This window comes from Pelophylax lessonae (assembly GCF_965119305.1).
Source record: "Pelophylax lessonae genome assembly, chromosome: 3".
NCBI classification, from domain to species: Eukaryota; Metazoa; Chordata; class Amphibia; order Anura; family Ranidae; genus Pelophylax; species Pelophylax lessonae.
Window position 1 is genome coordinate 426,809,456 of NC_138770.1, and position 21,337 is coordinate 426,830,792.

At 39.2% G+C, this 21,337-nt stretch overlaps 1 protein-coding gene across 2 annotated transcripts in view; it reads left to right on the forward strand.

The window, feature by feature from the left end:
- Nucleotides 1–21,337, forward strand: part of LOC309551509 (enoyl-[acyl-carrier-protein] reductase, mitochondrial-like) — a 152,669-nt gene that overhangs the window by 57,029 nt on the left and 74,303 nt on the right. For both annotated transcript variants that reach the window (XM_082252121.1, XM_082252122.1), the window contains exons 2-3: nucleotides 15,948–16,045; nucleotides 16,339–16,470. In XM_082252121.1, coding sequence (XP_082108247.1) covers nucleotides 15,948–16,045; nucleotides 16,339–16,470 — 230 coding nt within the window. The remainder of the gene's footprint in view (nucleotides 1–15,947; nucleotides 16,046–16,338; nucleotides 16,471–21,337) is intronic.

Sequence of the window (21,337 nt, forward strand, 5' to 3'; positions counted from 1 at the left end):
TTAAAAGTCAAAATAAAACACATAAAACATTAAAAGGTGGCAAATGTCAGGGCTGTATTTGTCAACTTTTTCCACTTATAAAATATATAATTTCATACTCATTATAGGATTATCATATTGTGGTATACCGTATTAGTTAAACAACACCATTCCTGGAAGAATACTCAGACAGTATTGCCACATTCAGGAAACTTTTGGTTATGGTGTAAAGGAAATGATGACATAGTACCAAAAACCTAAACCAAGTATTTATTTTTATTTTATGTGTTAGATTTTTCTATGTTCACTGTTGTGACTCCTAGGCATATCATGTCATTAATCTTCTCATTTTCCTAACTAATGATTATTTTTCTCGACTTGATAACTGATTGCCCCCTCATTACATATTTTTCCAGCTTGTCAGGCCATACTGTGTCAGTGATTCTGCTTTTACTTTGTGCAAGAACTGCACTTTCAATACATCCATTCAATTTCTCTGCTAAAATATATTTGCTGTCAGGTATCTCATTCTCTGAATATCATTCTGCACATGCATTTTTCATCTCTTTTTTATCACATTTGCATCTCAGGCTTTAAGTTCTCATGTCCTTCAATATACTATGCAAAATGTAGGTCACTGCAAGAATTTTATTTAATAGTGATATTTTATTATTGCCATATATATCAGATAGGAAATCAAATACAATATTCAGTTATATTTTTAATCTTGATTAATTAGAACGCTATGATTGAATGGATCTTAAATAAGAACCATTCTTAAAGGGTAATGGTAGTATACTTGCAGTAAGTTCATTATATTATAATTTTTTTTTTAATTTTGTAATTGTATTAAACATAGAGATTTGTAGATGAGGTTGCTGAGACATTATATCAGCCACGGGAGTGGTGGATTATTGCCATTGAGTCAGCCAATTCCTAAACTTTATAGAAAAAATAACAACACTTACAATATTAACTGATATTAATTATTTACATCAAATATATATCTTTCATATGATTATCGGGATAATAAAAAGGCAATAAATACCCTATAAAGCCCTAAAAAACATTTTGATTTTTTCATACATAACAAACATAGTTCTACTGTATTGTAATTATTATGATAATTTTTTTTTTTTTTTTTTTTTTGATAATTTTTTTTTAACCCCCACGTATATTAGCATGTATATGTCCCTTCATTACTAGATCATTTTTCAGTTTTCATTTCTGTGACTGACATTCAATCTGGCAATTTTTCATGGTCAGTGGCACTTTAAACCCTCCCCACACACACACAAAAACACCTTTAAAAAAAAATTATCCCATTCTCATTTGGTTGTCAGTAGCACTTTAACCACTTTTTTTCACATGCTTTTTAAACACTCCCAGGCCATTATATCGGTGTGTGTACATTTTTTAAGTCAACTGTCAGCCTTTCAGTTGGAAGTGACACTGGTGGCTATGAAGCAGCAACTTGCCTCCTCACCACTGTCCAATGGCAGCTCAGATCACAGATATTCATGGGCACATTGTCTGCCTAAGTGTGTGTCCAAAATGTATTTATAAAAGGAAGTCCAAAAATACACATCTACCTCCTCACATTTTTTTTTTTTCAATATAGCTAACCAGGCATAGTTGAAGAACCTGTGACAGGTCAACTTAAAATAGTTTGAAATAGATTCACCTATGTACAGTTTAGTGATTCCTGTCTACTTTTATTCATCAACTAAATTTACCCTTGGGGGGTTAATTTCAGTATAAAACAAAAAACAAATATTTTTCAGCTTCCTGTCTTGTTTAATAGTCAACTTGATCTTTGCAAATGTTTAACAAATTTAAACACAGTTGGATTGATTTACTAAAACTGGAGATAGTAAAATCTGGTGCAGTTTTGAATGGTAGCCAATCAGATTCTAACTTCAGCTTGTTCAATTAGGTTTTGACAATAAACCTGGAAGCTGATTGGTTTCTTTGCAAAGCTGCACCAGATTTTGCACTCTCCAGTTTTAGAAAAATAACCACACTGTGACCCCTCTTACTTCTTTTTATCTCTAGATCAGGATTCTTTATTTTCATTAGTGTTCCAATTAGAGTCCTTCCTTTAATCGCTTCCTGACCACCCGCCGCCTTTTTACTGCGGCAGGGTAGCTCTCCTGCACGAACCGACGTAAACCTACGTCGGTCGCGCGCGGAAAGCTATGGGGCAAGCGCGCTCCCACCCCCACTCGGCAGCAGGGAAGCCAATGCACAGGGTCAGGCTGCTCCTATTGCCACCTGACACCCGCAATCGCTCCCCGCTGAGAGAGAAGGACGGTCGGCTGTTGTAAATACAGCCTACCGTTCTTCTCCCTGAAATGATCACAGAGCTCATTTGATCCTTCTATATAGGATCACATGTCTCTATGGTCATTTCACAAGCCATGCCCCCCACAGTTAGAATCACTCCCCTAGGCTCACATTTAACCCATTGATCACCCATAGGGTTAAAGCCTTTCCTGCCTGCCAGTGTCATTATTACAGTAACAGTGTATATTTTTAGCACTGATAACTGTAGTAATGGCACTGGTACCCCCAAAAGTGTCAAAAATGTTACTTAGGGGTCCAATCTGTCTGCCGCAATGTCGTAGTCCCGCAAAAAATCGCAGATCGCCGCCATTACTAGTAAAAAAAAAAAACAATAAAAATTACTTACTGTAAATCTTTCCCGTAGTTAGTAGAAGCGATAACTTTTGCGCAAACCAATCAAAATACGCTTATTGCATTTTTTTTTACTAAAAATATGTAGCAGAAAAGGAATTAGCCTAAAATGTTAAAAAATTTTGATTTTTACATTTTTTTTTTGAGATTGTCATGTAGCAGAATGTGAAAAATATTGTTGTTTTTTTTTTTCAAAATTGTTGCTCTTTTTTTGTTTATAGTGCAAAAAAAAATTGCAGAGGTGATCAAATACCACCAAAAGAAAGCTCTATTTGTGGGAAAAAAGGACATCAATTTTAATTGGGTACATCGTTGCACGATCTCGCAATTGTCCATTAAAATAACGCAGTGCCAAATCGCAAAATAGTGCCAAGTCATTAAGGGGGCAAATCCTTCCGGTCTTAAAGTGGTTAATCAGGGTCCCCATCAGAGCCCCATATTTCATAATGTCCTTATGAAAGTTCCCCTACCTCTTTAATTCATTAGTCAGAAGACAGAGCAGGTGTGGATGGAAAAAGTTACATCCCCCTGTGAATGCTAGGGCAAGCACAGCATTGGTTGTCAGGATGCCGGCAGTCCTAGCAACATACCACACAGCACTGGGGGATAAGTGTTGCTGTTGGAGGGTGAAGGAGAAGTAGAAAGTGTACACATCAGCTTCAGGCTGGGTAACATTTTTTAGTGGGCCACATGTGATCCACGGACTGTAGTTTCATGGCCCCTGCTCTACCCAATGAAAGAAAACATACTAGGGGCTTTGTCAGTACCAGTATGGCTGATGTAACGTTTCAGGCAGGATACAGGAATCATATGCTTAAGGCTGGCCATACATTATACAATTTTCTTACAATTTTCTGTACAATTTTCTTGAAATTTACCTTCAACTATGTAGTACAAAGGCCTGCCCAATTGGATACAAGTGAAAGTGTTGTTTAGCTTTGACCTCATATTATGTGGTTTGTAGTAAATCTAACAGAAAATTGTACAACAAAATCGAACATGTATGGCCAGCCTTATAGCACTGCTGCTGTCTTTCAGCATACAGAGGTTGGTCTTCTCCATCTCCCTTCTTAATGACCAAGGTGTGTTCTTGTCCTTCACCTGTGCATATTTGTTCTTCATTATTCACAGTCCTTTACTTCTGCTAAACTGGATGTGTTTAAAAGAAACATATACATAGAGAGTGTGGCAGCTGTCATTGCTAGCTGGTCCTTCTGAGAATGCTAGTGGTCTTGTTGACATGCTGGTCTAATGTCAAGGATAGTCTTGGAGGTGATAAACACACTATGTCATCAAAGCAATCATCTAAGGCTGGCCATACATGTTCAACTTTTGTTGTACAATTACCACATAATATGAGGTCAAAGCTAAACAACACTTTCTTGTATCTAATTAGGCAGGCCTTTGTACTACATAGTTGAAGGTACATTTCAAGAAAATTGTTCAGAAAATTGTAAGAAAATTGTATTGTGTATGGCCAGCCTAAGTTTTAGAATGGTGAAGCTGTAGGATTTTGGAATTGCCCAGCTGAAACAAGACTGCTTACTCCAAGCATGATTACAAACCAACATACGTCCACGAGAAAGCAATCACTTCAAGAGTCATTAAACAAGGGCCAGAAATTGAAACAAAAAAAAAAGGAGTTTATATCAAATATTTCTTTTTGAAGATAAAAGTAGGCATAGATGTTTCCAAGTCACACACAGCTTTTCCTAGAAGAAACATGATAACATACAAAACCAAAGTGAAACACATAAACAAATTGTAGTGCTGACCCCCAGAGAGGCCGCTGGAATTGTATAGGTCTCCATTACCTGTTCTCACCGACAAAATTCAGGCTCAGTCTAGGGGTGTCTTTTGAAGTTTTTTTGCAGCTGTTGAACATAGGCAAGAAGGAGGGATGAGGATGCAGAATACTCTAAAGCAAACCTAGGTCTTGGAGTACAGATTGGTTGAAAAATCCTATTTCAGCAGTATTGAGATCTATAGTAGCAGCCACAAAATAATGCTGATAGTGGAAGGGGTAGCCAGCCAATCTAAGACTCTATGCAAGCAGTCACAGTCCTTTGAGCAACCTCTGGTATCTCACCCTCAAACGTTTCCACACCTTAAGCTATAGGTGAAAGGTCCTACTCACAATATCCAGGGGCAGTTCCCCTGCAGAACTTTCTATTGAAAGGGTTCCCTCGTCAGTCATCTTCTACAGGTAGCATCTTCCAGCAAGTTTCCTTACATCCAGCTTCCAACAGGCCCTCAGTGAAAGCACCTGCAAAGGGGAAACGGCAATAGTTCTTCTGTATTACACAAATGCTGCTTCCCAGGGGAGAGGCCCCAGGGAAGAGAATCTGATCAGAACCTCCAAAACATTTTTCTTCTCCCTAGCCACACCTTCTGGATAAGCCCGTGATACGCCAGTTGATTGGTACCCAAGGTGCAGTTAAAGCACACAGAGACCACAGAACATTGCACTGTTATTTGGTAAAATAGAAGTAACAAATGCACAAGGTGGACAGCTGCCAGTGGCTTACTTTACAATCCCAAAACAGTATGGCATTAGAGTCTTAGTGATACAGGCAATTTGGGTACAACAGCTCATAGCAGCCTTACCAGTACTTTAACACAGTTCCAGTGCTTACGTTACTGGGCAGCATCTGACTGAAGGGGGAGGCTGATAGTCGAAGCAGCAGTGAAGGCACACTTGGAGATCCACATAAAGTTCTTTGTCCCAGCTCTGAAGTCCCAGAATAGTGAAGCCAGCAGCAGTATCCCTGGCCTGTCCCTCCACATCAGGAACCTCTCCCTAGCGCTTGGTGCAAAGTCCTTAACCATTAGAGATCCCGTCCCTACTCAATCCACTTTGCAAATGCATGCCAACTACAGTGGGACAGTGCTATTTATTAGCATTGCCCTCACTAAAGATGGCCACAGAGGTCATCAAATGTTGCAGCTTCCAATCAGACAGCTGCTCTCCTGATGACACCTACAGAGGCTTCAGAAAAACAAAGTTCCTCTCATCCTCTCACCCTCTGTACAGTGGTCAGTAACACAGCACCACCTGTAGAGGGGAGGATAAAGTGCACATTCCTGAAGATGTCAAGTGCTGTAAAACGTACGTCGGAGTGGGGATTCGTCATCGTCCGGATTCCCATGTGACTTCCTACCAAGGCCCTGTGTTGAGAACGAGGCGTGGAGCGTACGCCTCTGCTAAACTGACAGGCCACATCCGCACATGCTGTAGATCCCCAGTGCCAGGGCTCAGGCATTGTTACATATGAGTGTAATATATATCTTTTATGCCTTTTTAACATCAAAAAACAAACTACACTATCAAGTCCTTCTTTGTTTCCCTGGTAAAGTACATTCTTACCTTTTAGCTGCAGCCCGGGGATCATTGGAGTGGAGTGGTGTGAGCTTGGAAACCAATCTGGTTTTCTAAAAAAGGGCTTTTTGACCTTCTGTAAAAAGGGGTCAAACATTTCTGGTGAGTTACCATCTACCTTCCGAGCATCCCTGGTGAAGCAATCCAGAAGCACTTTATTATCGGTGTAGTCACATTGGATTTATGTTTTTTTTTTCTTTTTTTTCAATTAATACCTATACACGGTGTATACACGGTGAAGCGCCAACACCTTTTATCTATTCCTTTTTCAATAAAGTGCACATGCCTACAAGCCACACAGGGATTGGCTAGAGTCCAATGAATATTCATAATCCAGTGACTGATTCTCCTATACTATCTCTGAAACATGCTTCCAGAGGCAGACAGAGGCAATCAGCCCCCAGATTTAGGGTAAAACTGCATTAGACCAAACAAGCATATTGCAGCTCAGCTGGCTACGGAAGAGCTATACACTAAATGTAGCCAGCCCAGGTCAGGGGTGCATATTAAATATTCCAAACTAAAAGCACAGATGTAAAATTAAAAAAAAAAAAAGCATTTATGTCTGCATTTTTCTTTTCTTTTTTTTACATGTATTTTTTTTTTATTTCCCATATTGAATTGAGCACCACAACAATGGCTAAAATACTTCATGAGGAATTGACCTGGAACAAGTATGCACATCAGGAGACTCCGATTTTCTAATTTCCATGCTTGTTCAAGGTCAGTGACTTAGTAAGTATTGAAGCCAGAGAAAGTCACACAACCAAAAAACTTTAGTGAAGGTCAGCAATTGTAGCAATTGTAATTATATACAGTGCATGTATAATTCAACATTTTCTTTCAGTCTTACTCCATCTAGAGAGAGGCTCTCTATTTAGGTCTTGTTTACACCAGATGAGTTTACAGTACAAGCAAAATGCATGAACACCAGAAAGTTATTTTTTCGATAGTGTGCTCCCACTAATGACCTCTGTTGCAGTGTGTTAAGATAAAGCTCTGCAAGCTGAAGTTTGGAGGCACTGACCTGCAACTTACAGTACAATAATCAGGTAAATTCAAACTAATTCAAAATCTAACATAACGCCCCTGAATGCATGGCAACACACGCCAACACAACATGCACTTAACATATGCATTCTTGTGGGAAAAAGCTGTTATAAGCATTGAAACGAGGGAAGTGGTTCCTGTGTCCACCATTATACCAATACACGTTTTCAACTGACTCCAAAGCACTTACCTCCTTATTAGAAGAATTAAAGAGACACTTCACCAGATCCCGGTAGTGTAAGATCAATAGTAACAGTATTGCCATCTTTATAAATGAGAGGGTCTGCGAGCAATCTATGGTGATGTGAGTCAGAGATGTTGCTAGCACTGTTCACTCCCTAACCGTGAGTGCAATATGTGTAAAATAATAAAGATTGTGCTGCGCAAAACTGTGTGACCTATGTAAAAAGTTATTGTAAAATCAATTGTCTATACAATCACTATTTATGATGATCACACAGTTTTGCGCAGCACATCTTTATCTTTATTTTTTTCCTAATAGCTGTATACCTGTATGTTCATCTAAAGTGACTCAGTGAATTAATAATAAAATAAACAGTGGAAAATGATGTGATACAAAAGTCCATAAACATATAGTAAATACGAGCTAACTCAGTGTCATAATCCACCATCCGTGCATATGAACATAATATGTGCTCAGTGTTCCTCTGCCACCTGTGCTATCCAGCCTCTCACCTCACATTCTGACCCCTGTTTCACCAGCAGGTCAGAATAAGTAGTTCCCTTCTGGGATAAGTGCAGTCTGATAGGGCTCTCTGGTGGTATGCTCATAGACAGTTCCCAAGCTCTCAGTGTTGATCCATAATATGGCAGGGTATAAAAGACCCCTACAGAGAAAGTCAACGCATGACGTAACGCGTATAGGGGGCGAAGCCTGTCTGTCAGCGTCACATGGCCCCTATGAGTGATAAGCTGCGCGCTGTACCTGCCCGCACTGCTTATAGTGCTTTTCTTGTGAGTTGTTTGATACTTTTTTAATAAATCAATGATCTTAAATATAAAGCACTAGATGTTGCCTTTTATTCCTTGAGCAATGAATAAGCACAAGGTGTGAAACGTGTCTGCTGTCCAGTTTGTCTTTTGTTCCTGTCTGATGTTGTACCTTTGATTTGAAGACTAAAACTCAAGTTTCCAAGTTCCTGGGTCTGGAAGTGCCACTTTCTTTTCTACTTACATGGACTTCTCAGGTTGTGGACCTTGGTGGGCACCCATTCCTGCAAGACTGCCACAGTTGCTCGGGATCCATCCGGCTCAGCTGGCTGCTTTCAGAGCGGTGATTTGTTTGTTTCTTTTTGGTTTCCTGGCCTTTTATTCCTGTGGATCAACACAGAGAGCTTGGGTTATGTTTATGAGCATACCACCAGAGAAACCCATAAGACTGCAATTATCCCAGAGGGGAACTGCTTATTCTGTCTTGCTGGTGAAACAGGAGTCAGAATATGAGGTGAGAGGCTGGATAGCACAGGAGGCGGGGGAACACTGAGCACATATTATGTTCATATGCACGTATTTACTAAATGTTTATGGACTTTTGTATCACATCATTTTACACTGTTTATTTTATTATTAATTCACTGAGTCACTTTAGATGAATGAGTATGTATATGGATTTCATACCATATTTTCTTTTCACTGTTCATATCTGGCGCAGCACTGTTTTATGATCTGAAGTATATTTATTAGTGATGAAAAACACGATAAGTGATAGCAGCCGGTTTTTGCATGTATTAATTTATGATATTCACATATAGGGGGTTGCGCTGGTTTATTTTTTGGTTATTTATTTTGTATACCTGTATGTGCCAGCTCCCAAACCCCTGTTCTTCTCCCTGTCCCATGGTCTGGTGTCATTAGTAGGGATGATCGAACGGTTCGGGTCCACCATCGGTTCGGCCCGAACATTGGGTGTTCGAGGTTCGGCCGAATTTAGAACTTTTTGCCCAAAAAGTTCGGAATTCGGCAACCAGAACCGCCCAAAATGCAATGCTTCAGGAAATGGGCTTTAAAAGCCCGTGATTGGACCAGAACCATTAGCAAAAGCCAATTGAGGGGGCAGGAGAATGCTAGGAATGTGATTGGAGTGACTAGGGGGTCCCTAGACCAATCATTAGTGAATACGCCCCCCAGTATATAAGATCGCCCCCGCCATATTCCCAGCATTGTTATACTGGACATGGAAGAGAGTGGAAGCAGTTCTGTTAATTTTACTTTAAAAGTGTCATTTAGCTATTTTTAGTGTGAGGAAAGGGATATCTAGTGTAGTTAGAGTGCTCCTTTACACTTAAGTTAGCTTCAAAAATTTAGTTTCTGTAGGGAAAGTGTTAAGTGTCAGGGGACCGTAGTGTAGTGTAGGGTTAACTGACAGTGACTGCTATGGCAGGGTGACAAAACCCTTCCATAGCAGGGTGACCGCTATAGAGAAATGATCATTTCTCTGAGTTGCTTCGGGACAGGTATGTGGCTTCTCACCAGCAAGCATTTTTTATGCTGCAGGGGCTGCCACTGTCAGTGCTTTTTTGAGGACATGTTTGATGTCAGACATGACATCTGAACATGTGTATAGGGGGTATATATAGACATATATGTCTGAATATATACCCCTAGACATATATAGGTGTGATAGTAGCAGAAATAAATGCTTGCGCTAATGAAATCATTTACAGTAATATATTTCTGTTACTATCACACCTATACATGTCTAGGGGTATATATTCAGACATATATGTCTATATATACCCCCTATACACATGTTCAGATGTTTTGCCTGCCTCAAAAGAACCCCAAAAAATGCCAAAAAAACGCTAGCGTCAAAAAAAAAAATGCCCAGGTGTGTTTTTGCTGGCATTTTTTGGAGGGTTTTGGAGGCAGGCAAAACATCAGAACTTGTGCACAGTACCACTATACACAAGTTCAGATGTTTTTCCTGACTGCAAAGAACCCAAAAAAATGCCTGCTATTAAACCGGCAAGGTGTTACAGCAGAGAAGCCATATTCCTGTGCTTAAAGTTTTCTAATACAAACGATCTTTTTTTTATGGTTCTGGAGATGCTACAATCAAGATGCTAAAAATCAAAAAATCTCTTTTTATTTATTTTTTTATTTTTTTTATAATTTTTCAATCATTGGCTTTTTTTATCAAAAATGACAATTTTTAAGAACTTTTTTTGTGTGATTTTGTGTCTGGGGGGTCTAAAAGGTGTACCTGTGAAGTTTCAGCTCTGTAGCATGTCCAGAACCAGAAATAAAGATCATATAGGTGTTAAAGTTAAAGGAGGCTCCCGAACCACATCCCTGTTCTACTGAAAAATTAACTTTTTTTTTCATGGTTCTGGACATGCTACAGAGCTGAAACTTCACATGCACATATTTTAGACCCCCCAGATACTAAATCCAAAGTAAAAATCAAAAAATCTCTCTTTTTTTTTTTTTTTTTTTAATTTTTCAATAATTGGCTTTTTTATCAAAAATGACAATTTTTAAGAACTTTTTTTGTGTGATTAATAGTTAATGGGGCATGACCCAGAACCCTGGGCACTTTTTAGGGGCATTTATTGGGTTTTAGGGCTTCAAAATGGTGTTTTTTGATTACCGAAGTTCGGGTCCCATTGATTTCAATGGGGTTCTGAAATCCGAACCGAACTTTCGTGAAGTTCGGGTGTTCTGGTCGAACCAAACTTTTCAAAAGTTCGATCATCCCTAGTCATTAGATTCCAAGCAATCTCAACCTGCAGTAGAGAGCTGGAATGTGCATATAGACCTGCCAGCTGCAGCTGATGCCATCTCCACAATGGCACTGACAGAAGAAAAAAGAACAGATGGAGAAAATGTAAACAAAGCCTGTTCTTCTTTCCTATGATGTGTGAGATGCAATATTTTGGCTATTAATCTTGCTCTACTAGTAAAAGGTTTTATTCAATTTAGATGAAACTGAGAAACATTCTGTCTGTAGCATGTTTGCAATCTTAGCATTCAGCAAAAGTTCACGTTCCCTGATAATTGCATTTCTGTAGTTATAACAAGGCAAGAGGCATGTCAAGCCTCTGTACAGAGACTGCTGCTTTTATGCAGAGCACAGTGGTCTTTAGCAGCAGCCCCTAGACCAGGAGTAGGCAACCTTTGAGAGAGGCAGAGATTTACCTGAACAACATGGAAGAGGTCAAAGATCACTGGGGTTTTTTTTTTTTTAAGAAATTAACCAGCAATTCCTAACTAAATAGTAAAGGATCTTGGAAAAATACAATAAACAAATGTCACTGTAAAAGTATAAACTTAGCCTACTGTCAAAGTGGACAGTGTCAGTCAGTAGAACATTTGACAGTGTCAGTAGGGCAGTGGATGGTATGTGGACAGTGTCAGTATGACCGTGGACAGTGTCAGTATGGCAATAGAAAGTGTCAGTAGAGTAGTGGACAGAGTCAGTAGGGCAGAGGACGGCATTGTCAGTAGAGCAGTGTATAGTTTCAATAGAGAAACGTGGACCATGTCAGTAAGGCAGAGGTTGGTGTCAGTACGTAGGGATGATCGAACTCGGTTCGACCAGAACACCCGAACTTCCCGAAAGTTCGGCCCGGATTTCAGAACCCCATTGAAATCAATGGGACCCGAACTTCGGTAATCAAAAGCACAATTTTGAAGCCCTAAAACCCAATAAATGCCCCTAAAAAGTGCCTAGGGTTCTCGGTCATGCCCCAGGGACTATTAATCACACAAAAAAAAGTTCTTAAAAATTGTCATTTTTGATAGAGAGCCAACTATTGAAAAAATTATTGAAAAAAAAAAATGAGATTTCTTTGGATTTAGTGTATGGGGGATCTAAAAAGTGTACCTGTGAAGTTTCAGCTCTGTAGCATGTCCAGAACCAGAAAAAAAAAGTTTGTTTGTATTAGAATTCATATAGAACAGGTTAGTGGCTTCACTACTTTTACACCCGGCTTTTTGTTGCAGGCGTTTATAGGGCTTTTTTGTGGACGTGTTTGGAGGCAGGCATGACATCTGAACTTCTGTGTAGGGGTATATATACACACACACATGTATGTATATATACACATACACATACAGTATATAGGTGTGAAAATAGCAGAACCCTATGCTTGCGCTAATGAAATAATTAACAGGTATATGTCTCCACTCCTATCACACCTATATATGTGTATGTGTATAAATACATATAAGTGTGTGTGTATATATACCCCTATATAGAAGCTCAGATGTTATGCCTGCCTCCAAAGACCCCCAAAAAATGCCCAAAAAAAACCGCCTGCAACAACACACCTGGGCGTTTTTGTAGCAGGCTTTTATTTGGGCATTTTTTGGGGGTCTTTGGAGGCAGGCATAACATCTGAACTTCTGTGTAGGGGTATATATACACACACACGTATGTATATATACACATACACATATATAGGTGTAAAAGTAGCAGAAACCTATGCTTGCACTAATGAAATAATTAACAGGCATATGTCTCTGCTCCTATCACACCTATATATGTGTATGTGTATAAATACATATAAGTGTGTGTGTATATATACCCCTATACAGAAGTTCAGATGTTATGCCTGCCTCCAAAGACCCCCAACAAATGCCCAAAAAAAATGCCTGCAACAACACACCTGGGCGTTTTTGTAGCAGGTGTTTTTTTTTGGGCATTTTTTGCTACTTTCACATCTATATATGTGTATGTGTATATATACATACATGTGTGTGTGTATATATACCCCTACACAGAAGTTCTGATGTTATGCCTGCCTCCAAAGACTCCCAAAAATGCCCAAAAAAACGCCTGCTACAAAAACGCCCAGGTGTGTTGTTGCAGGCATTTTTTGGGGCATTTTTTGGGGGTCTTTGGAGGCAGGCATAACATCTGAACTTCTGTATATGGGTATATATACACACACACTTATATATATATATACACATATATAGGTGTGATAGCAGAGAAGCCATATGCCTGTTAATTATTTCATTAGCGCAAGCATAGGTTTCTGCTACTTTCACACCTATATATGTGTATGTGTATACATGTGTGTGTGTATATATACCCCTACACAGAAGAGTCAGTTAACCCTACACTACACTACGGTCACCCTTACACTTAACACTTTCCCTACAGAAACTAGATTATTAAATCTAACTATAGTGGAAAATAGTACCCTAACTACACTAGATATCCCTTTCCTCGCACTAATAAATGCTAAATGACACTTTGAGAGCAGAAGTAACAGAACTGCTTCCACTCTCTTCCACCTCCCTGTATTAAAATGCTAGAGATTTGGAGGGGCTATCTTATATACTGGGGGGCGTATTCACTAATGATTGGCCTCTGGACCCCCTAGTCACTCCAATCACATTCCTAGCATTCTCCTGCCCCTTCAATTGGCTTTTACTGATGGTTTTGGTCCAATCACGGGCTTTTAAAGTCCAGTTCCTGTCCCATTGCATTTTGGTCGGTTCTGGTTGCCGAATTCCGAACTTTTTCAGCAAAAAGTTCTGAATTCGGCCGAATTTCGAACAGTCAATGTTCAGGTCGAACCGATGTTCGACCCGAACCGTTCGATCATCCCTAGTCAGTAGAGCAGTGTATAGTGTCAATAGAGCAATGTGGACCATGTCAGTAAGGCAGAGGTTGGTGTCAGTAGGGCAGTGTATAGTGTCAATAGAGCAATGTGGACCATGTCAGTAAGGCAGAGGTTGGTGTCAGTAGGGCAGTGTATAGTGTCAATAGAGCAATGTGGACCATGTCAGTAAGGCAGTTGACAGTGTCAGTAGTTTTTTTAATTGTAGTATTTTATTTTGTATTTTTTTATGTAAATTCTTTTGTACTATTTTCTTTTCTCTTTTTTTTTTTTTTACTTTTTTTTACTTTTACTTTTTAGAAGCCCTGTTAGGGCAAAATATCTCACTTTTGAGAAAGAGAAAGAGACTGACGATAGAGGTAACCCAGTCTCTTACTCTGCAGCATCAACTACACTGAACAGTGAATGAATGGGAAGTGCTCTGTGCTGAGCGGTTTCTCATTCCTTCACAAACTGAAGCATAGTAAATGTTTACTATGCTTCGGTTATGAATGGACACAGTCAGTGATTGGTACCAACACATATAACTGTATTAATACAGTTAAGGAATACATAGCACTTCATAAAAGGATACCTAGAACTAATGGGGTTCCTAAAAGGCCTTCAGAGACCTCTGCCTATTTCAAAATTTGACAAATCCACCCACGATTCTTAAAATCAGACAGGAACATTCCACATTAATAATAAGTATATAGTTGAATAGGAAACATCATACTGAACACATCAAGGTCATACATTAATATGCTAGCACCTACAGAAGGGAAGATAGCTGTAAGATATTACCTGGGTGACAAATTTATCTAAGCTACTCTGTGTTTGGTATTCCTGAACACGAAATTCAATGCTGAACAATAATCTATCAGTTTCAAGAATGCAACCGGTACATATTGGGAGACACGAACAGTTGTAGAAAACGTTGTGTAAGACCGGGCTATGATACTGTCGTAAACCCAGCATAGCCCATGAACACTCCTTAGACATCTAATTGGTCAGAAGGCATATGTCAACACCCCTTTGATCCCAGAAAAAAAGGGAGATGCCAAGACAGTTGACAGTTCTCCTTTACCATTAAATCAGGAACATCTGTTAAATTTGAGAGCCGATAACACCCGGCTCATCCACTGAACTCTGATAACATCCAGGACATTGATTGCAAGTATCCTTCCTCCTCAATTCTACCTTATTTCTCTGTTGCCGAATTATCTCCTTATTTCTTTGAAACACCCTTTTTCCTGTAAATATTTTATTTGCACCAATTTTGACCTTTTCATTATTAAAACCATATTCTTAAAAGTGTTAACCTTGTCTTGAACTTTTCAATGCATACTAAACAAATCTGTGACTCTTTAAGAGTGCTTCTGAACAATAAATCTCTAAAAAAATACCTGTCTGAGGTGACAGTGTGTGTTACAGACATTTGATTTATTTTTCACAATTGTTCTTGCTAATAATGTGAAGGGTTGATAGCCCTAAAATCTATCTGGCAAGAGATTGGAGTTCAAAGGGTTAATTGCTTGATTACTCCCAGTGAGAATCACTCTAGGACTGCTGGGACCTAGATTATAGCTGAAAAAATCTTTGTGCCGGGTGCAAAGAGTGGCATGGTTATACAAGTGAAAGTGCAGTGTGAGATTGACCAGTCCTTTGTCCCGAGTTAGTGAGCAGGGCGGGGATCTGATAACTGCATCGGTCACTTGGTTCACTGTGGTTGGTTCTATTTGTTGTCACTGTGAGTTCTTTAATGACAGCTGGTATGGGTGCTTTCTAAAGTGCTGTTGATAAGGAGTCCACCTTTCCACATTTTTTTATTGTTATTACAGTGGTTTTCCAAAGAGTAAGGATAATAAAGTTAAAATAAAATATAAACAATGCCCCCAATGTAAACCCAGCATCAATCATGACATGGATGAGGTCATTGACCATATAGGAATATGACCATATTTGGTCAGTGACATTGTCCAGGATGCCCAGCTGCTTTGTTTACATTCTACCAAATGGGGATTGGCCAAATATGCCCAGGGTGTTTGGTGGTTCACTGAACAGTGAACAGGTTGGGTTTCCCTCAAAGATGATCTCTTTTTATAAATATGCCTCTTGCTGTTTTCATGCAGCCTGAATTAATTGGCCACATGTTTTAAAATTACCATTTGACTCTAAAAGGTCTGTTTTATTTATTTATTTATTTTTTTGCCAGAGCAATCTTTGTGATAAAGTAATAAATAATGAATAAATGATTGTTTCACCACCAGGCTAGAACATATTCCCCTTCCTGACACTGGCCATGATGATATCCATATCAGGATGTTGGCTGCTCCAGTTAATCCTGCAGATGTTAACATGTTACAAGGTAGGCACTTGCTAGACTCAAGTCATAACTGCTATGTGAAATATTATCAGACAGACAAGATGGTAACATAAACATTAATGGTTAGTCTAGTTCTCTGTCTGTGTGTCCTCTCATTTGCTTAAATCTCCTACCTGTCTGACAATTGGTCACTGACTCCATTTTTGACTAAGTGCATCAGTGTATGACATTTCTGAGTTCCAGTAGTTCTGCACTGAGAGTGTTTATCAAACACTGATGGGTGTGATGTTTTTTTTTTTTTTTGCTGAAAGTTAATCATAGTTGAAATTTTGCAGGAAATTATGGGATTTTACCCCACTTGCCAGCAGTAGGTGGCAATGAAGGAGTTGGAGAAGTAATTAAAGTTGGCCATCAAGTAAATAGCATTAAACCAGGACAGTGGGTGGTTCCAGTTGACTGTGGCTTTGGTGAGTTCTTTCAAGTTATTTAAAAAATATGGTACATCTAAAACTGCAAATCAATTCATGTTGTTATAGTGGATCTTCATTTTTAAATTGCCATTTCCTTATTGTAAACCTTTGTCTATAACAGTGGGATCCTAATCCTGTTGTTGTTTGATTGCTTTGGGGAATAACATACAAAATCAGACAATATGCTTATAAAGTTGGTAGAATTTGACCTCTCTATTTCCTGTCCAAGACAAGTTTTGGTTTAGCTCAGTTCAATACATAAGGATCCCAAGAGGTGAAGATATTTCCCTGAGAATCACAACTGGGGAGATATCTAGTTATCTTTAAATTAATTACACAGTATTTTGACCATAGGTGTGCACAGCCTATTGTTTTAGGGTGTGCACCTCAAAGCTTAAACACAAATGTGTGTGTGCATGTGTGTATATATATATATATATATATATATATATATATATATATATATACAGTGCCTTGCGAAAGTATTCGGCCCCCTTGAACTTTGCGACCTTTTGCCACATTTCAGGCTTCAAACATAAAGATATAAAACTGTAATTTTTGTGAAGAATCAACAACAAGTGGGACACAATCATGAAGTGGAACGAAATTTATTGGATATTTCAAACTTTTTTAACAAATAAAAAACTGAAAAATTGGGCGTGCAAAATTATTCAGCCCCCTTAAGTTAATACTTTGTAGAGCCACCTTTTGCTGCGATTACAGCTGTAAGTCGCTTGGGGTATGTCTCTATCAGTTTTGCACATCGAGAGACTTTTTTTGCCCATTTCTCCTTGCAAAACAGCTCGAGCTCAGTGAGGTTGGATGGAGAGCGTTTGTGAACAGCAGTTTTCAGATCTTTCCACAGATTCTCGATTGGATTCAGGTCTGGACTTTGACTTGGCCATTCTAACACCTGGATATGTTTATTTGTGAACCATTCCATTGTAGATTTTGCTTTATGTTTTGGAGCATTGTCTTGTTGGAAGACAAATCTCCGTCCCAGTCTCAGGTCTTTTGCAGACTCAATCAGGTTTTCTTCCAGAATGGTCCTGTATTTGGCTCCATCCATCTTCCCATCAATTTTAACCATCTTCCCTGTTCCTGCTGAAGAAAAGCAGGCCCAAACCATGATGCTGCCACCACCATGTTTGACAGTGGGGATGGTGTGTTCAGGGTGATGAGCTGTGTTGCTTTTACGCCAAACATAACGTTTTGCATTGTTGCCAAAAAGTTTGATTTTGGTTTCATCTGACCAGAGCACCTTCTTCCACATGTTTGATGTGTCTCCCAGGTGGCTTGTGGCAAACTTTAAACGACACTTTTTATGGATATCTTTAAGAAATGGCTTTCTTCTTGCCACTCTTCCATGAAGACCAGATTTGTGCAGTATACGACTGATTGTTGTCCGATGGACAGAGTCTCCCACCTCAGCTGTAGATCTCTGCAGTTCATCCAGAGTGATCATGGGCCTCTTGGCTGCATCTCTGATCAGTCTTCTCCTTGTACGAGCTGAAAGTTTAGAGGGACGGCCAGGTCTTCGTAGATTTGCAGTGGTCTGATACTCCTTCCATTTCAATATTATCGCTTGCACAGTGCTCCTTGGGATGTTTAAAGCTTGTGAAATCTTTTTGTATCCAAATCCGGCTTTAAACTTCTCCACAACAGTATCTCGGACCTGCCTGGTGTGTTCCTTGTTCTTCATGATGCTCTCTGCGCTTTAAACGGACCTCTGAGACTATCACAGTGCAGGTGCATTTATACAGAGACTTGATTACACGCAGGTGGATTTTATTTATCATCATTAGTCATTTAGGTCAACATTGGATCATTTAGAGATCCTCACTGAACTTCTGGAGAGAGTTTGCTGCACTGAAAGTAAAGGGGCTGAATAATTTTGCACGCCCATTTTTTCAGTTTTTTATTTGTTAACAAAGTTTGAAATATCCAATAAATTTCGTGCCATTTCATGATTGTGTCCCACTTGTTGTTGATTCTTCACAAAAAATGACAGTTTTATATCTTTATGTTTGAAGCCTGAAATGTGGCAAAAGGTTGCAAAGTTCAAGGGGGCCGAATACTTTCGCAAGGCACTGTATATATATATATATATATATATATATATATATATTGACAGTGTCAGTAGAGCAGTGGATGGTGTCAGTAGTTTTTATTTGTATTATTTTATATTTAATTCATTTTTACAATTTTTAAAAAACATTTTTTACAAATATTTTCACCACTTCTGGACCGGAAGATGTTCTCCCTTAATGACCAGGCCATTTTTTTTGCGATGCGGCACTGCGTTATTTAAACGGACAATTGCTCAAGCGTGCGACACTGTACTCAAATAAAATTATGCCCTCTTTCCCCACAAATAGAGCTTTCTTTTGGTGGTATTTGATCACCTCTGCAATTTTTATTTTTTGCGCTATAAACAAAAAAACGAGCGTCAATTTTGAAAAAAAAAAACAATATATTTCACTTTCTGCTATATAACATTCTCAATAATAAAAAAAAAATCTAGTTTTTTTCATCATTTTAGGCCAATTTGTATTCTGCCACATATTTTTGGTAAAAAAAAAAAAAATCCCAATAGGTGTATATTGATTGATTTGGGCAAAAGTTATAACGTCTACAAACTAGGGGAAATATTTATGTCATTTTTATTAATTTTTTTATTTTTTTACTAGTAATCGCAGACAGATTGGACACCTAACTGACATTTTTGACACTTTTGGGGGGACCAGTGACATTACAGTAATCAGTGCTAAAAATAAGCACTGTTACTGTACTAATGACACTGGCAGGGAAGGGGTTAACACTAGGGGAGATCAAAGGGTTAAATGTGTCCCTAGGGGGTGCTTTCTAACTGTGTGGGGGATGGACTTATGGAATAAACACAGGGACCTGTGTTCCTAAATAGGAGGAGCCCTGTGTTTATTGCTGACAGAACAGCGGTCTGCCATGTTTACAGCGGCAGATTGCCATTCTATCTCCACGGGGAGAGATCGCGGTTGCCCGGCGGCAAATGCGGACGCTGTCCCCGCAGATCAGCTTCCCCTCTGGCGAATGGGCACGCGCGCGCCTCCACGATCGCTCCCACGAAGCGACGTGTGGGTACGCCGCGTTGCGGAAACCTGACGACTTGCCAACGTATATCTGCGGTGGCTGGTCGGCAAGGGGTTAAAAGCCCCATTGAGGGGCTTTGCTGAAATATCAGGGGTTTAAACAGAGGGAATCTGCTTTCCACAGGATGATTAGGGTGTGACCAGGCACACCTGGTACACGCTGTGAGCACACCTATGATTTTGAACCTCTTCTCTGCTTTCCTTAATTGCATAGGAAAGCATCAGAAGAGAATTTCCAGCTTGCAGTAACAACCAACTCAAACTTGTTCATAGTAAGTGTGTGTGTAGATTTTAATAATACATTGTAAAATTGTATTAGCAGATCCTGAGGCAGGTTGATTTTCCTGAACACATGCAGGAAGTACATGCTTTGTTGGGCTTTTTTGAGTATTGTGCCAATGTTGGATGTCAGTTCAAATCCTGGAAAATTATTGATAATAGAGATCTGATGGTCTTTACAGTAAACACAGTACTGTTGAATATAGTGAGGGAAGTCAGTGTTGGGGGACTTCTCTTGAAATCCACTATTATCTTGATGGCTTTAAGCTCCAAGTTGTTATGATCGCCCCTCAGGGCCACACACATGTATGCCATCTCATCGCCATCTTGAATGAGACCTATGACAGTTGTGTTATCTGCACCTTAGCATACAAATTCCCTGAAATGTAGTATTTGGTATAGAGGGAATTGAGCAGTGTGGAGAAAACACATCCCGGCTGCCTGTCCAGGTGTTGGATATGCTTTCCCTGTAGACACCGCTAATAAATAAATTAACATTAAAGTAATGCAGATAAATAAACATGGTGTACCTGTATATCCATTTAAATAGCAAAACAGTATTACAACATATTTGCAGTAAACAGTGGAATAAACACAATGGTTTCAACTGCTCCTAGGCCTAAAAGACCAGATGGACTCCAGATGCTGCTCTGCTCTCGAGCTAGATATCTGGAGGTTTGCACAATTCTTTGTTATACATACAGTGTCGTATGCATATAAAACAATGCCATGCTGAGGCTTTCCATGCCCTGAAACAATGTTGTCATAAAGACAGTCATGACAAAATCTCTGTGTGATTACTGCAAATAGCAGTTTTTCTGCCAGGACCTGCAGCTCATCAGCTGTATAAGTGTTAGGACCAGGAAAAAAAAGTAAAGTATTTATTTCTATATGCTAGGCCAGTCTTAAGGGCCATACACACTATAAGATTTTCTGAAGACTTTTTCCTTTAGACTTACCAAAACCATATAATATGAGGTCAAACCTAAACACTTTCAATTTGTATGCAATCTGGCAGGCCCTTGCACTACATAGAAAAGGTAAATCTGAAGGAAATCTAACCACAAAAGTTGGATAGTATGTATCCAACTTTAGGGTACCATGAGAGCTCATGGGTCCATCAGCTGTGTTGTATGTGGTGTTAATGGGGACATACATAAAACACACCCAGGTCAGAAGTTATCAGATCTTATGAAAGCTGATTGAAATTCAACAGTGAGGAATAGATGGTCTGAATGTACATACAGTATGTAAATACCAAGTATGAACAACAAAAACTGGAGCTAAAAATGGAATTAAATGCAAAACATTGAAAAAATGCTAACAATTATGGTTTTTATGACCAACGAAACTCTATCGGTCCCTTCTGTCATAAACATTTCTCTTTGCCTATCAGTGATAATGTTTACAGTATTTACAGCACTGCTCTGTGCTGTATTATTGTGACTCCTGTGCAC